The following is an 18,478-nucleotide window of genomic DNA, read 5'->3' as shown; positions in this document are numbered from 1 at the left end:
TAAAATCTCCAGTCATAGGTGGTACATGCCGGTTCTCTGAACTACTCAAAATTTATTTATTTGTTTTATTTATTTATTTTATTTTGTCAAGCAATTATAAGATAACCGGTATAAGTATAAACATAGTTATAAATACATGAAATGGATACATATAAGAAAAATAAAAAGAAACAATAGGACAGGGACAGTAGGCACATTGGTGTGCTTATACATGCCCCCTACAGACCTCTTAGGAAAGGGGTGAGGTCAATAGTAGACAGTCTAAGGTTAAAGTTTTGGGGTTTGGGGAAGAAACGACAGAGTCAGGTAGAGTATTCTAGACATTGACCACTCTGTTGCTGAAGTTGCATTTCCTGCAATCAAGTTTACCTTGAGTTTGTATCTATTGTGTGCTCTTGTATTGTTATGGTTGAAGCTGAAGTATTCATTGACAGGTAGGACATTGCAATATATAATTCTATGTACCAAAGGCAGCATAGTTCTAGGTTTTCTAGGTATAGAATTTCAAGTTTGGTGGCATAAGATATTCTGCAACGAGTAGAGGAGTGGAGAACTCTTCTTGTGAAATATTTCTGGACTTTCCAAACTGTATTATTATCAGATACGTAATGTGGGTTCCAAACTGATGAGCTGTATTCAAGTATTAGTCTAGCAAATGTTTTGTATGCTCTAGTTAGTACTGTGATATTACCAAAGAAAAAGCTACACAGGATTAGGTTAACAACTCTTAATGCCTTTTTGGCTATGTAGTTACAGTGGGCTCTAGCACTTAGATCAGAGTTTGGAACATCAACAAGGTCTTGATTATTCAGCTTGTATTTTATTTTCTGACTTTTTTTGCCAATATGTAAGACAGAGCATTTATTTGTTGAGATTTGAAGTTGCCATTTGTTTGACCATTCTGATACATAGTTGAGGTCTTTTTGAAGGGTAGCAGTATTGTCGGTGGTGTTGAATAGCTTTACATCATTGGCGAAGAGAACACAGTTGCTCTTAATATGATCACAGAAGTCATTTATGTAGAGTATGAAGAGAGTTGGTCCTAGAGCACTGCCTTTGGGGACACCACTGTTGACAGGTACAGAATTTGATAGGACGCTCCCAATTTTGACCATTTGTTGCCTGTTTGACAGGAATGCCTCTATCCTTATGCAGGTATCCAGAGATTTTTCCGCTACTGTTTCTCCAGAACTGATCAGAACCTGCTGAATACCACCTCTGATACAGAGGCATGCAAACTATCTCTCATAATGATTTATCCTGTTAGAAACTGGGAGGGGACCATCGTCTAATTGGTCCTGGGAAAGGATTGTAGTGAGAATAGCACAGCTGCTTTCTTCTGCCCTAAGGTTTATCTAGGTAGTTCCCATTCCCCCAAATTTGCATTTGGAAGTAAGAACAGTTGTGCTGGCAAATTGGCCTGAATGTTTAGCAGTAGGAAATAATTTGTGATGCTCATAGAATTCACAACTAGTTTCAAAGTCATTGTCTCTATTGAAGCATTAAGTATTTCATGATGTAGCATAGTAGTGTCATATTTGTTAATATTAAGTCAAGTTAGGAGATTGAAATGTTAGTAAATAGTTTGCAAAATAATTTATTTATTATAGTGTACAGGCTGAATGTTTCATTTGGTAATATGCAGTTAATAGTCATATGAACAAAATCTGTACTGTAATAAAATGTAATTATCATAGAGCAACAGCAGTGAAATAAGTTATTAATTCAAACCCCCATATAATATTTTTTTCAACTATGCCTAAACTAGAATTGTAAAGGCTACCAAGATATAGTGATTAAACTAAATTTGGGATTGAAGAATTAAAAGTTTCTTGGAGGGAATAAATGAAAATGCAAATAAATAAGCCTATTTAATCCATCACATACTCTTTAGGCAAATTCCTTATGATATTTTTATTCTTGGTATCCCATCAGAGTTGTATGTGTGGTGCAGTGTATTTACAATAATCTACATTGAATTTTCCTTTCGGGATTCATTTATGGTTATTAGCACGTCTCTCTTCTAGGCTATGATTTGGGGATTAAATTAGAAGTTTGGTAGAAGACCTCAAGCAGAACCTCAAACTTATTTATGAAAGGCTTTTGAAAAGCAGTTGAATGGAACAGAATGGATTTCATCTTTCCTTTCAATAAGATTTTTTTAGAGGTCAAGAACAAAGGTTTTAAAGACCATTTATGGGGCGGGAGAGAACATCTAATATTTCTGCCTCTATTGCTATTTACCTGTTAACTCCATTTTTACAGATTTCAAAAGATATTTTATGAAAATAGATTTATATGAAAACACTCTGGAATATGGTGGAAAAAAATCAAGCCAGGGTAAATTTGCTTATTTATTTTGCTAAGCATATATGTTGCTCCAATTGTTAATAAACTTTTACAACCCTACCATATGTAAACAGGATTAAATTATACAGATGAACCAGGTAAATATAAAACATCACATATTACACTATTTCTACATTGAAAAATGTTCCTGTACCAAGGAAATCAATCCTCAGGACACATTTAGACCTATTTCAATACTCTTCTTGTTTCTAGAGAAAAGAGGAACCACAAATAACCAAAGAATTTCCTTCAGGCAGTTCAGAGCCATCAGAAACTCAAGCCAATGAATTCTCAAATGGCTCTTTTTCCTCATGGCTCCCCTTCTCCTTGCCAGGATATGAATTTTCCTGGTGATATTTTGCTGTAATTACTGCATAGGCACAGCCATATACTGCAGCAGCCAACATCATGAGGCATATGATCCCACAGACAACACCAGTTATAGCCACAGTGACAACTGAATGACGCAAGTTAACCAGCTGTGGCTTTGATTTACGTTCACAGTTTATCTGGGTGTTGTTTCCTCCATTTTCACTGGGATGGGTGTGCTTTGCAGAACCTTTATGCTTAGAATTGTGATGCCAATAGACTTGGTGACCCTGAGAAGCTGTAGGAAAGCAGGTCCCATACAACTCATAGGGAATTTTCAGCAGGTCTTTTCCCTTCCGATTTTCAGGGATGGAACAGATGATTTCATCGCTAATTCCTCCTGATGGGTTAAAAAAAGATGTATCTTAACTCTTGATATTTCAGAAAATTTTGAAACTACTGATTGGCTAAGCTAAGATAGAAACTGCTTTTTCTCCCTGCATTAGATACTATAAGTATGTGTTATGAAAAGGAGAAACATTTTTAAAAACAATTATTAAAAACAACTATTCAATGTATGCTTATTTTATCAACTACTTTGAAAAAGAGCCAACCATAGAAAAATTATACAGTGAAGCATTAAATTGTTTAAAATTGTAATAGATTATAATTATGATCAGTGATACCATTATAATTTGTAATTAAAAAAATACTTAAACTAAAGCAATCAAAGTCCAATTCATCACATATTATAATTGGATTCATTCTATCACACATTTACACTAACCCATGGTCAGCAATGTGGCACCCTTGAGAACATCAATGCCATAAATGGTAACAGCAGTCCACCTAATTTTTTTTATAAACAATATTCAAAATCTTGTAAGATTTCATATGATTTACATAATTCCATGAGCAAAATCACAGAATCCCTTTGATATAGCTGGCCTGCATCCCTGGGCTTCCACAGGGGACATCAAAAAGTCAAGATGGTAAACACAAAATGTAACCAAAATTCTGCCCTATGTATGCAAACATGCAAACACATGGAAACATGCATAACACAAGTAAACAAACAATGGAGGTTTAATAGCACGCATCACAACTGTCATCTTCTCTTTTTTGATCCCTTCACTATGTCAACTCTACAGACAGCTAACACAGACTGTCTACTAAGTAGAAATGGTGTCTGTCAAGCAGACCATAATTCTCAAGGAGCTTTTCCTTGAAATCTTATTACCTGTGCCTCTTTCATTTTCAATTTACTGTACATTTGTAGGTCTCCTGTCTCCTTGAGAAGTTCTGGCCACAACTATCAAGTTACAGATGGTTAATTCTTTCCTAAGTGCTAAACTCTAACTCAATATATTCACTTGGTTTTCATGTTTTCTATCCTCCGAAACTGATACTTTGAGATCTATGTCCAAAATACTTAATATGCATTCACATTTGCAGAATGGTTTCATGTTAAACTGGATGCCACATCAAAATTCTACTAGCTTCTAATCACTGAAGGATTGGAACACAATTTGATGAAGGGCGCACAAACATTTGCATACGACTGTGAAATTAATAAATGAGCATTTGAATTACCTGTGTCTCTGCCGGGGTGGTAGCAAAGTCATAGTGATTATTTTAGTGATTACTTCTTCCCACTTTAAGCTAAAGTAAAATTCTCCCTGTCATAGAAACTAATTTTACTTTAGCTTAAACTGGGAAGAACTAGAGTTGGGAAGTAAAATTATAAATTTTACAGTCCATCCAAGTCCCCCCCCCCCGCCAAGTTTTTACATTGGATACCATTGATATATTTGGATGGTTAAAATATTGTTACCATCCTGGATTCCTACTAGAAAGTATTGGAATCAGTTTCCAAAAGGGGAATGCCTGGAAATTCCAAATTTTGAATGCAGAAAATTCCTAATGAATGGATGATTACGTGCATCTTAATTGTTATGTTTCCTAAATTTATCTCAGGGAAATAAACACTTTTAATCATGTTAACAAAATTTAATGCACTTTGCTTTCTCTAATTTTGTATCAACATAGTCAGTGAATACTTGAAAAGAAACCAAAATTTTGTTTCAAAGCAATTTGGAGAGAGCCTGTACAGTGTAAAGCTAGGAAGCATAGAGGGTTAACACCATTTCAAATACATTGATATAGTGGTTAAAGTGTTGGCCTGGAAACCAGGAGACCTCAAGTTCTAGTCCCACCTTAGGCATGAAAGCTGGCTGAGTGATTTGGGGCCATCACTCTCTCTCACTCAGTGATTGAGCTCATTGAGTAGAGTAGTCACATAGTGTCTGGCTTAATTACCACTTGTCTTATTGACTGATAGTCCAGTTCAGATTGTAGTTTTAAGTCAAGAACTATCTATATTCCATACACCCACATGAGAGCTCCAGAAATTAACAACCTGCCCCCCATGTCTGGGAATGACACAGGTGTTCACAGCCTTCTCAAAGCCTAAAAAGCTTTGTTCACGTTTCTGTTGGAAGCTGCTCCAAGACAGAGAAGGCCCACTGCTTAGAATCCATCAGAGCTCCTCTCACAAAGGCAGCAGGATTATGTCTACTTTGCCAGATCTTCTGGGTCAGGGAGGAATGATCAGAGAGAGGTGGTCCTACAAGTAGCCTATGCTGTGAAGGGCTTTAAATGTAACAACCAGCATCTTCCCACAACTGGGAAGCCCACTGGGAGACAGTGTAATGTTTCATGAGCATGACGTCATGTGGCCATACAGCTCATGCCACTGCATTGTGGACCAGATGAAGCTTCCAAATACTTTTTCAAAGGCAGTCCCTTGTACAACACATTGTAATAGTCCAATCAGGAGGTGAATAAGGCATAGATTACTATGAGCAGTGCCTTGTGATCTCAAAATGGGCACAAATGACCATATATTTGTGCAAAAGCCCTCTTAGTATTTTGGAAAGGAGGCTTTAGACGTTTTAAGAGGACCTTTTTTGTTTTAAAAAAACTCCTATAAGATTTAAAATGTAGATTTTAACTCTCCCAACATTTGTAACAATCACAAATTCAGAGACAGGTCCTTTTTATTCTTAAGATTGCTTGGCTGGCTATATATCCCCTTCCCCCATGGCCAAAATGTGATTGAACACACAAGGAATTTGTCTCTGATGCATAAGTTCTCAGTGTACATACAAATAACAAAGTAATATAATATAATCATAATAATGATACCAAAAGGAGAAAGTGATAGAAAAAGATGAGAAGGCTAACTTTACAACTGTAATCTGCAGATTCTATAAGGTTTTCACAGAGCAGAATGTACAGATGCTATGTAAATCAGGAAGTCAAAAGTGCCCACAACTATTAGAAAAAAACAAATTTGCATGTTTAGAACTTTCCTTGAAATACCATTAAGTGAAGCTAATGTTGCTGGACATTCAATATATGTGTTATGAAAAGAAAGACTCACCGTTATACAGAAAGGTTTCCAGCCATAATTTCAACCCAAAGACTTGGCAATTACATTGCCAGAAATTACCCTTGAAAAGAATCATTTTCAGATTTGGAAGTGATTCTAACAGAAGTCTGTCAACTTCCTGAAGATGATTATATTTCAGAGACAATAAAGTAATGTTCTCTGTCTTGTTTCCTAAAGTTCTAGGAAGCCTCGATATATTGTTTGATGATAAATCCAGTGCTCTTAGGTGGGGTAGAGAGCTAAACATCTTATTATCTACATATTCAATGAAATTGTTTGTTAGATTTAGAATCTGCAAATGCTCTAGTTCTCTGAATGTTTCAGGTAGTAAACCTGAAATAGAATTGTTTGATAAGTCCAGAATTTTGAGAGTTTGGGTGCCTCTAAAAGTCTTTTGACTGAGTTTCTGAATGCCATTGTTTGACAAAAGTAATATTTGAGTTTCAGCAGGTAAATGGGAAGGAACTTTGGCAAGGCCTTGATTTCTGCAATCCACTGTCCTTGAATTTGGATGACATAGACATTTGAGGGGACAGCTGGTCACCAGATCTACCAGTATGATAATGCTTGAAACAAAAAGCAATGAACCTAAAAATAAGAAAATAACTGTTAATGACACATTTAGCTTATTGTCACAACACTTAATTGGAGTTTTTCTAGGAATCCGGGGTTGTATATCAAAGTAGAAAGCTGAATAATCACAATATTGTTAGTTCCCAATGCCCTATTCCTAGAATATGAAATTTCTTTTAGATAAGATTAAGAATTTAAACATAATTACTTTTTGTTCTTTATCAGAAGTGTAATTAACTTTTAAGATGTTTACGTCTGGATAAAAATACATGTGAAGGAACTCAGAAGATTATAAGCAATCTTATTGATAACGTATAGAAAACTAGAAAATATTCAGTGGGGAATACACAACTATACTTTTTCTTGTTATAAAACTTCAAAATGATGAGGAATTTTAAATTCTACTTTGCTTAGCATTGTGTAGACCTTGAAAGTCACCTTTAAGTGCTCAATAGGATCATGAAAAGCATTCAAACGAATTTAGCTTAATCATAAGAGTGCTTTCATTGTGTATACAACACCTTATTCCCTTTAGTCTTATGATATGTGGGATTATTTTGTCATCTCCTGTGTGTGTGTGTGTGTGTGTGTGTGTGCCTTCAAACTGATTTCTGGTGATGCCTGGACTAGTCTCTGCAGTTTTCTTGGAAGTTTTTCAAAAGTGGTGAATCCTTGCCTTCTTCCTAGGGATGAGTATGTGTCATTGGCTTAAGGTCACCCTCTGGCTTTGGGTCTAAGGTGGGTCTAGAACACAAAGTCTCCTGGTGCCATTAATCACTACACCAGACTGGCTCAGTTCATCCCCATCTAGGGAACACAAAATAGCTTTGGTATTTTCCTGTTTTCAGAATTTCCATGTTCTTATCAATTTCCTGTCTCTTTTTATACTTATAATAATTAAGGACTTCAATTATCGATAAGGTAAATTCTGCTGAATTTGGGAGAACATTTCACTTAGTAAACATGCAAAAGACTGAATTTGAAATCAAATCTTTAATATATCTAAGATGGGCAAGCCACTGAGTCTACATTAATACTATCAGGACCTAGCTACTTGGAAAACTATATATGCACAGCTAAATATGTCAACCTTCAAACAAAGCTTTTCACTTTCTGAAATGAACTTGTGCTCCTTTATTAAATACAATTCAAAAAGTTTGATTGGCTCAACCAAATTCAGAAAGGTTTGAATGGTTCACCCAAAGATTTTTTTTTAGCATTCCTGAACTCTGAAGCTGTGTGAGAAAAAGGATTCATTCTGCATCAGTAAGCCAAGGGTACAACTATTTGCTAAGGTACAAATGGAACAAGCTGCTTCAAGATATATCATGGATTGCTAAGAAGTTAATACAATGTTTCTTTGCTGGACAGAATCTTTCCACAATAGTACCAAATAAAGACATGTCTTACCATTCATGGTTCTTCACTTGTCAAGTTTGCGGAAGGTTCAGTGCAATTTTTATGAGAAGCAGTAATTCTGTCTGAGTTGCTGTTGCCGTTTATACTGGTTTTGTGTATCCATTGATGCCTTAATTTATAAATTACTATTCTTACTACCACAGGACCAGTTAAGTAAATCCATATAAAAGGTTGTCTCTATTTTCCAGTCGATTATGCTCCTTTCTCCATTTCAAGTATGTTTTGCTCTGCACATAGATTTTCTCTGCCTCTTATTCAATCAAGAGGATTTACAGAGTGTCTGTCAATTTGTGCTGGACAGCTGCAGTAGAGAAATCATGACCTAATAGCCTAGCCTTTTCAATTATTTAATCTATCTCAAATCCAAGATACAGAGACAAAGTGGATTTTTAAAATCCGGAGCAGTTTATGATTTTTGTTGAGTAGTCATGCCCACATTGTCAGTCCTTGTAAAATAAGATGATTCTAAATTTGTGTTCCTGTCATCTTTGGTTGTGATTGGAGGCAATGGGGTGTGTAATCTCAGTATGAAGAAGCCTTCATCTTGATTACATGGTTTTGACCATGCACTTGTTGCTGTTCTGGAGCTTATAGTTTTGATTTCTCTAGGGATTAGCTGTGCTGACAGGATTTCATTGCATAGAAAAAAAACATTGTGTATATGTGCATGTGCGTGCATAGCTTTCTTTCTTTTTCTTATTTGTTTTTTAAAAATATAACTTCAAGCATTCAAAATATGAGGCTTCTTTTTGCCAAACAGGAAGGAACTTCAACTGATATATGGGTTTTCTTATACTGCAGATGTGGACCAATTTATTGGTGCCCCTGAAAATAAAACTATTTTTATAATCACTTTCACACAAAAACCATGAGCCACCAATTTGGATTGAGAGAGAAACAATCTCTTTCATTCTATGACCTCCTAATTAAATTCTTTTAAATCTGGTAATGTATAAAAATAGAAAATCCTGACACATGAGCCAAATAGAAACATATTCAACATAGTCTTCTCCTATGGATGAGAGATTGGGATTAGGGTTTCTTGGTGCAATTTCATGCTGGATCAAAGAATGCCAAGGGTTCATAGGACTCAGCAGCTCTTAGTGTGTGTCTCCCACCAAGCACTACAGTATTCCACTAAACTGATGAGAGAAATCCATTAAGCAGGCTCATGTATCACAATAGCAGATACCTGGGAACAGATCTGATGGCTTCCTGATAAATATCTCTTCTTCACCTAATTTCATTGAATACTTCTAGTGGAAGGTCATACTAAAGATCAAGGGGTGATAACATTTTTGTGACTGGGAGCTATATGTTTTGTATTATTATTTTCTCCATTGAAGACTTCAATAGCACATATCTGATTTTCAGGACTAGGAGTTATTCTCATTTTCCAATGTTATAGAAAGGGATGGTTGGCTATATTTTATAACGACACCTCTTTTATTACTTTTCCAAACAAAGTAATCTGAAGAATTTATGTTCCTTGTGTAATCTTAGAGGTGATTGTTGGTTCCTTTTGCCAGCTTTGGCAGAAGATCTATGTATCAACAATTTATTGTCTGAGAATAAGAAAAATGCTTCGGGACCTAAGGAGAACTATAAATTGAATTAGAGATGTGTAATCTATAAAAAAAACTAGTCCACTTTGCCAAGAATACTATTTCTCTTTCAAATTATTCCAATTAAATTAGATAAAAATTTTTAATGAATTAAACAAAATTATCACGAAATTTATTTGGTCAGGGAAAAAACTGAGAATAAAATTAAGCTCATTACAAGATAATAGATGCAGAGGTTGATTTGGACTGCCTGCCTGGGAATTATACTATAAAGCGGCAGTTTTAACATGGATTAAAGAATGGGGCAATCTGAGAAACAAAATAATTTTAACTCTAGAAGGGCACAATTTGGAGGCGGGATGGCATGCCTTCATGTGGAATCCTGGAAATAAAAGTTATACACACTTTAATAGTCATATAATCAGAAGCTCACTATTGAAAGTGTGGAAAGAGATTAAACACAAATATTATATGAAGATTCCAGGGTGGGTATCCGTCATGGAGGCATTGATCCACCCCAATGCCTTAGAAACCGGAAGAAAAATTAGATATTATGATGTATTAAACTCCCAAGGAGGATTAAATATGAACCAAGAATTTAGAAAGCAAGGATGAAAATAGAGTGGTGGCCATATTTACAACTCAAGACAAGATATAAAAAAGACATGGAAGAATTTGGAATTGAGGTAAAACTGAACCAATTAAATAAAATATTGGGGGAACGGATGAAAAATTAATTTCTAAAATATATAATTACTTGTTAGAATTCAAAATGGTGGAAGAAATAGTTAAAGGCCTAATGATTGCATGGGCAAGGAATGTAGGGCACAACATTAATTTGGAAGACTGGGAAAAAGTTTGGAATCAAAATTACAAAATTACTGGTGGTATCTGGCATCCTCAAGGTTAGCGAACATGTCCCAAACTTAAGGCTGATGTGCTGGAAATGTAAGCAAATGAGGGGTACCTTTTTCCACACTTGGTAGCTCTGCCCAAAAAGTAAAAAATACTGGAAAAAAATTAGATTGTGGATTAAAGAAATCACAGGTATCCAAATAGAATTTAAGGCCAAAATATTTTTGCTGAGAATGTTAAAAGGGGATTATGCAAAAGAAACTAAATATTTAATTCTCCATATAATCACGGCGGCAAGAATTGCATTGGCACAATGTTGGAAGGGTGACCAAATGCCAACAAATAATTTGATTATTCAGAAAGTTCTTGACTGCTCTGAAATGGACCTACTTACACAAAAACTTAGGGATAAGGAAGACTCAAGATATACTGCAGCTTGGGAAAAATGGTACAAGTGGATTAAGGAGAAAAAAAACCAGGGCATTAAAAGATAAAGATTTGAAGAATGCAGTGGTTAAATTAAGAACATTTATCAAAAATAGGAAATGAATAGTAGTAAAATTGTTTTCAATAAAAGATCACACTGTCTTAGTTGATTAGAAACATATATGTTTTTTATGTTTATTTGTTATGTATCTGTATATTGATTTCGTTTGCAATGAAATTTTGTATTCTATGTAATGTACATAGTGATCTTTTTAATCTTTAATAAAGTTTATTTTTAATTAAAAAAAACTAGTCCATTTATGTGTAATAAGTTTTTACAGATTATTCCATCTCATTCCAATTTTGAGCAAAATACAGAAAAGGACTAGTTTTTCAATACATATTCTCAGATTTTTAAAAATGATATTTTTTCCTATTCAACTACCCACTATATGTTTTTCTACACAGTCTTTAGTAATACAGTCACTTTTTTATAAATACAATTTGTTTTATTCGATGCAAATTAGCCTCTTATACACAGCTCTTTTTAAATTTATACTGATATTTATTTCTACTTACAGTGTTTAAAAACATGAACTTTAATAGGTGAGAATGATTATTGGCCATAGTTGCCATAGCAGAACCTGGAACACACATGTTCATTATATATGTTCATACATGTTTTCTAGTGGCCCAGCCATAGGAAAACACAACAGCTAGCCATAATACCATGCATTATATTTGGCTAGTTTGCTAATGTTTGTTTACAAATGGTGGATTCGATTTCTTCAAAAAAAGATTTTTCTCATGGTTTTCTACTGCAGTTCTTTTCCAAAAGTTACTGGGACCTGCATCCCAAGGAGATAAATTTTTTGTTGTGTTGTAGCTAATTTTGGTTGATGAAAACTAATTTGAACAAAGATGTGACATTGCACTGAGTGGCTACCCTTTTCCTTTCCCCTGTTTGTGCTGCTATTTCAACATTGCTTAGTTTCAGCTCATAATGATCTTGATGACTGATATATTGCAAAGACAGAAGACTGGCTAAAACTCTTGTATAAAGGCATCCTGTGAATTTAGATTGGTTATGTGGTTCTTTAGGACTGCTTGAAAACCCCAAATGGATATACACTTCAAGGTCATGAACAGAATTGCTGACATTGGCGTTCTCTGATTTCTAGTCCTGTTGGTTGGAGCTTTCTCAAATAAGTACACATAATAAGTGGTTATCAGCTCATAGAACTCAAGCATGAGAGTTTCAGCAGAATTTTCTGTGAATGCTTTGGCAGTGATAACAATAATGAGGTCTCTTTACCATTTAAGGTGATGTTTTATGACAAATAGTAGAAATAAATCCACAAATATTGAAGGGAATAAAGCAGTTATTAATAATTTATCAAAAACAGATAATAGAACAATCAAAATACAGAGAATATTAATATAAAGAGAGGGATTTCAGATCCAAAATGAGAAGTAGGAAGACTTAATCAAGTTTTGGAATAATTGCTCACTTCTGTTCAGGACACAGCTGTCATTTTATACAGAGCTTAGAAGATGATGAAAGAAGATACAAGGAAAGCCACTCAATAAGAAGAAAGAATTTGAATTTTCCACATCCTTTGACACATGAAGAAGAGATGAATACTTATTGACATGCACCCAACTGGCTACAGAACATGCCTTTGCAAATCACTGCTCTATCAAACTTTTGGCAGTATTGCGGTTAATGAGACTTGAAGTGTAGGCCTAAGTCTAAAAGTGCGGGCTGAAATACTTCTATATTTTTGAAAAGCCATGAAGGAGATCTGAGACTTTGCTACATTGTATGAATTCTTACAAGTAAAATTCTTCACATTCATGACTTAGGCAGTGCCTTTGTTTCACGATGACTGACATCAAGCTGTACCCAGTGATTCCTGACCTTGTGGAATGGTAATATAGAAATTATTGCTTCCTGCTGTGGCATTTATGGTTTTTCTCAGCTCATAATTCTCTATGGACTTCAGTAAATATTTCCTTTGGCTCACATATTGGATTAGTTGACACATTATTTTTATAACCATTGTCTTTAAAAGGAGGCTTGCTAGCCAGGTGCTGTTTTCAAGATGGTGCAGTTCTTATGTGTGTCAGAGGATAGAATCTGTAAAGCGTGCCTCCCGACTGCCTCTTATAGTTAGGTAATCCTCAACAGCTACAATTGTGTTATTTTTAGCATTAACAAATTGAGAAGATGTTCACAGGGAAAGGTCACTGAAAAGTTAAGCACTGTGTGAGGTTCATTTCCAACAACAACATGGGCCTTGTTTAATATGCTTCATGATGTGGTAGAAGAAATTTTTATCCTTCAGAGCTTTTCATTTCTTTCTTAGTCAAACATTCATGCTCGGTCTATCTTTTGGCAACATATGATTTGAATCGTCAAGTTAGTGTTCTGGCATGTGTGGCTATTTTCACATTCCTATTGAGGGATTTGGCAAGAAGATTCTCCTCTACTTTGTACTTTCCCTTTTTCTCCTCCCTCCCTTCCTCCCTGTCTATTAAAAATAAACAAAGGGTAAGAAGACAGGCATCAACGGGAACAAATAGATAAATCCCTTTGAAAGTGCCAAAGTAGCCTGACACATGTGAAGGACCTGCTATGGTTGATTATGCAATAAAGGTTACTTTGAGAGCCATCTGTATATTCATACCTTACTCCTAATAAAAGACAGCTAGTTTGGTGCAGTGTTTAGGCTGCAGACTGGTATTCTGTGAATTTTAGTTCCCCCTTCCCCCCCTTAGGCACAAAGCCACCTGGATGACTTGGGCCAATCACTCTCTCTCAGCCCTAGGAAGGAGGTAAGGGCAAGCCATTTCCAAAAACCTGCAGTCAGCATTGATTCAAAGACACAAACAAAACATAATAAAATAATGCATGATTATACAATAAAATATTATGAAATATCTCAAGATAAATGTCAGCACTTTTTAATTTTTATGATCTAGCTGTCAACCCTAAATTGCTTAAAGATAAGACTAATACTCAGCTTTTTTCGGATGTTAGAAAGATAGAGTTAAAATTGAGAAGCTTTCTGTATATCCATATTATATAACTGTAATTGAGCTTTTCAAACCGATTTAAAACTTTGGTGATCCGTCTTCTTAATTTCTCTTGGTATCTTGCAGATTCCATGTGGAAGTATAGCTAGTTTGCAAAAAAAAATATTTTTTAAAAAAAGAATACTGCTGAGTGAAGTAAGGGAATTGATGTTTTGTGACAAAACACTGACTAAATTCAGATATAAAGACAATCCAAGATATTTAACAATAATATTTGCAAGAGAAATCAAAATTGGCTAATTCGCATTTTCTTTCCAAGAAAAGCTGGTTGGACTAAGAAAGTAATGTGGTACTGTTGGCAGATAGCTTTTAATATATCTTTCACTTCTTCATTTCAAATTGCTTCTCCAAATTACATTTTTATTTGCTGGTTTCCATACACAGCTTGAGGTTTGGAAACTAATAACAGAAAGGAATTTTTGTGAATGAGTTGAAATTGAGTAACAGCAGGCAGAAAAAGGGTTAAGCCCAGTCCATTAAAAGCATCTAAGTGGCTTTTCTAGAAACAATAGTTAGATTTATAGACCTGTAAAGCATCTTTTTCTCATAGATTTTGACCTGAATTTTTGTCTTCCTATTCAAGTATAGGTAATTTTCAGTAAATGCTTAGCTGTATATGGGTGTGTAACATGTCAGTTTCTTTTGCCTGCTGGCTGAAGTTGAAGATAGTGATTTGTAAAGGGAAAAAAAACACATTGCTGCCAGAGGGTTCACAGGGTGTCATATTATATTATATTGAACCTGGTTCAAAACTTTGATTCTTGTCTCTGACATTGTCTCAGATTTCCTCAATGGCTGCTGATACATAAAAGAATATCTTCGTCTCTTCAAAAGTTAGCTACTAGGAGGAAAATTAGGTCCGGGGTTATTTGATCTTTCAAATGATTCTATGGTGGATGTACCATGGTTTAATGCACCTTATCTTTTGCTTACATTTTGAATTCCATCAGAGAATCAGCTTGATTTTATTTACTTTTTAATGTAAGCATCAGTCTTGCAAAAAGTAATTTATTGGCATGATCGTTATGAAATGTAGGCTTCACTGTAGGACAAGAAGAGACAGAAGTCTTTTAAGGTGGAGAATAAAATGTTTTGGCAACCTGGTTCAGGTCTAGGAATTGCTTTGTGCACTCCATCTATCCTGTGAAATAGTATTTTGGTTTGCGGAAAGGGGGCCTTATGAGTCTAGTGCTATTCTAGGGATCTAAGAAGGCTGGTTAAGCTTACATTTAATTGCAAGTTAAATAAAGAAGTAGCCAAGAGTCTTTAAATCAAATTTCATGTGTCTGCCTGTTTCATGATGGCAGCCACATAGGCTTCAGTCAATCAATTCCCAGATTGCATAGAGTGCTGTGTGCAATGTACATCTTTGTAGATATGGAAAAATGCTGGGGAGATAAGCATGATTAAAGTTAATTAGTAAGTTCATATAGTTGTTACCGTAAATGGAAACAGATGAAACTTGACATAAAAGTAATAGCAACAAAAGGCATCAAGAAAAAGGAGAATTAGAAAAACATGTCTGAGATTAAATATAGGATTTACATGTTGTTTATTTAGATCATTTCTGGTCTCTTCTTAAAAGCTATACATTTAACTTAATTTCATTTTTAGACATGATAGATCACCCAATTTACATCAAAGGAGACTCCAGCTTTGACTTTACATTATTCAAGTTTGTTTGTTTGTTTGTTTTTCAGCTTAGAGGCTACCAGGATATTCTCTAACTTATAGTGCTTCCTACATGTATTTATCTATTTTGATAAATATTAGGATATGATTATGAAATTATTTACCCTGTATATTATTTTTATTACACTGTGAAAATAACAACTTGTTTTGAAGTGTTTCACATTAAAAACTATCATTTTATTAGAGACCCTCAACAATCATGTTAATTTTAATAAGAAATAGACAGAATAGAGCATTGATACAAAGCAGGAAAGTGAAATGTAGGGTTGAGATTACCTTGAGAAAAAAAACTTTGACAAGAAGTAAAAGAAAGTATGTAGGGTATTTAGATTACTTTAATATAAAAGAGAGGGATAGTATAATAAGTTTTCAAGAAATGTTCTTCAGTGTGTAAATGAATACTACTAAGATGACTTTTCAGGTTTTCTTGAAATTTTCTTCTTCTTAATTCATTCTTTAATTTTCCAAAACAGTGTGTTATCTTTTTACTACTGTATCTCCTTGAAGGCTACCATTGCAATATTTGTTCCTTTTTCTCTAGCAAGTGTGTTCTAAATGGCTGTTTGGCAAATGTATTCCTTTTTTGCAAGTGGACAGTTTCTATAGTAGAGCTATTAACATGTGGTCAATGAGAACAATTAATAAGTGGAATGGCTTACCACGAGAAGTTATGGGTGCTCCATCACTGTAGGTTTTCAAGATGGGACTGGACAACCTATTTGCTTGACTGGACCTCCAAAGTTATTTTCTGTGTTCTGTCTCTTTTTTATTAATCTCTGTTCTATGGTTCATTGAATATGGTGAAGCTATGGTTCCCATTGATCTGGTTAGTACAATCATTGGCAAAATATAATCAGACTTGCTATCCAGAATCCTCTGGAAAATAATCTCATCTATACTTATTTAACATATATAACTGAGTCCACTACATAGTAATTGGCTTTAGCAATCTGTAATGGTTTAATCAATAGTATATATAAATTTGATAACCAGATAGAAAATGAAACATCTGTATTACTACTTTATGTGGCATTTCCTAGGACATTAATGTATGAATCTGTTGAACATTTCTGTGTGATACTGTTCAACGTTAATGATATGTTGGATATCTCTGCTTGCTGATGATTGGTTGTTTCTGGAGATAACTCTATATGTGTTTATATCTATATCATTTCTATCTATCTATCTATCTATCTATCTATCTATCTATCTATCTATCTATCTATCTATCTAATTTATCATCTATCATACTTTTCTTTTTAAATTCTTGCCAAAGGGGAAACTCTCCTTTTTATCAACTGGTGTAGTATTTTTACTACTATAATATCATATAAAGCAAGCAGATTTCTTTAGAGTATATGAACCATTTTTTTTTAAAAAAAAACCTTCTTTCCTACCCACATATGAAGAAGGAGAGGGAAGCAAGGTATGTGTAAGTGAACCCTTGTTATTCACCACATGTACCACAGTTGTGCTGTTGTCAGAAGTATTAAATCTTTGGAACACTCAGTTGAAGAGAAATTATACTGATTTTACTGCTGGATATTTCCAACATTGGCCATGCGGTTGTTGTTTTTTTTATAAAATCCATGACAAACCTACATGCTATTTATGAAAATGGCAGCGTGCTATTAAATAGGCTGTTCTTTAAGCCTAAGCATGTCTATAGTGTTACACCAGTAAAAATGTCAGATGTGGCTAGTCCCATCCTAGTATGTTTGGATTAATATTTTTTTAAAAAAATGTTTCTCATTGTTTGACTTTTGATGAAAAGCCTTCTATGGCATTTGCAGCTTTTAGGTCATTGAAATTGTATTTTATTTTGACTATTGCTTTAACTTTTCAAGAGCTGTTCTGTGAATTAATACCACCTGTTGATTGTTTTAGATTACATACTTTGAGAAGGCTGAAGTCTTAAAAGAGGTCTGAGAGTTAAGTCAAAGACCAACACATAATAAATATACCTTAGAGTTTGTGCCAGGTAGAAGAGAATATCCAGGCTACAGTGTGAGTTGCAAAGAATCTGATTTTGTTTGGGTGTGTTTTTTGCTTGCTCATTTTGTTAATTTTGAAAGACAAGTGCTGATGTTACTTGCCCTTGAGGTGAGGGTGATGCCTAGGGTTCTGCTCAAATTTTACTTTTAACTGAATCCTGTAACATTAGCATTTCCCCATATCAAATCAATGGAGATTTTTCCTGGTCCAGTTAAAAGGCTACACTCTTAACCTCCTCAGAAAAATCTCTTACATTTTTTAATTCTTCTTAAATGGATTCTTTATTTTGCTTGAACATTAATGGTAATAAATCAATTTTTAGTGAAAAAGGGAAGTTTTATTTGTTTGAAAAAAAAATCCTGCTATAGATTAAAATAGTCACATAATTTATGGATGCCTAAGAATAGCAAGATTTTTCTGCTATCTAATCTTGTTCATGATTTCAAGGATAATGAATTATATTTGATTCTATTACAAACATCATGGTCAGGACTCCTCTGTAATAGAACATTAAACCCTAAAGTTGTTTGCATTTAAGAAGTGCCTTGGGTTGCTGTATATGTTGGGCTACTGCCTTATTATGCATGCTTCAGTTTTTTTGTATTGTTCATTGATTATGATACATTAACTGGTTAACATTCTGGGATCTATTGGAAGAACAGAGATATATGGTCATTTTAATAATATTAAAATAAGAAATAGTATTGAAATTTATCTACTTTAAATATCTACAGTACTGAAA

The 18,478-nt window shown here is 34.4% G+C and overlaps 2 protein-coding genes across 2 annotated transcripts in view; one reads left to right on the top strand and one right to left on the bottom strand.

The window, feature by feature from the left end:
- The window catches only part of CACNA2D3 (calcium voltage-gated channel auxiliary subunit alpha2delta 3), a 582,709-nt gene that overhangs the window by 502,558 nt on the left and 61,673 nt on the right, over positions 1-18,478 (top strand). The window lies entirely within an intron of this gene.
- LRTM1 (leucine rich repeat transmembrane protein 1) lies at positions 1,582-8,626 on the bottom strand. Its single transcript, XM_026726480.2, has 3 exons — positions 8,096-8,626; positions 6,104-6,700; positions 1,582-3,058 (listed from the first exon to the last, which is right to left on the bottom strand). The coding sequence occupies exons 1-3, from the start codon at positions 8,100-8,102 to the stop codon at positions 2,625-2,627; spliced, it is 1,038 nt and encodes a 345-aa protein (XP_026582265.1). The 5' UTR covers positions 8,103-8,626; the 3' UTR covers positions 1,582-2,624.

This window comes from Pseudonaja textilis, chromosome 2, assembly GCF_049901715.1.
Source record: "Pseudonaja textilis isolate UNSWEBS1 chromosome 2, rPseTex1.2, whole genome shotgun sequence".
In the NCBI taxonomy this organism is placed as follows: domain Eukaryota; kingdom Metazoa; phylum Chordata; class Lepidosauria; order Squamata; family Elapidae; genus Pseudonaja; species Pseudonaja textilis.
Note: the sequence above shows the minus strand (reverse complement) of the source record. Positions and strands in the feature narration are given on the sequence as shown.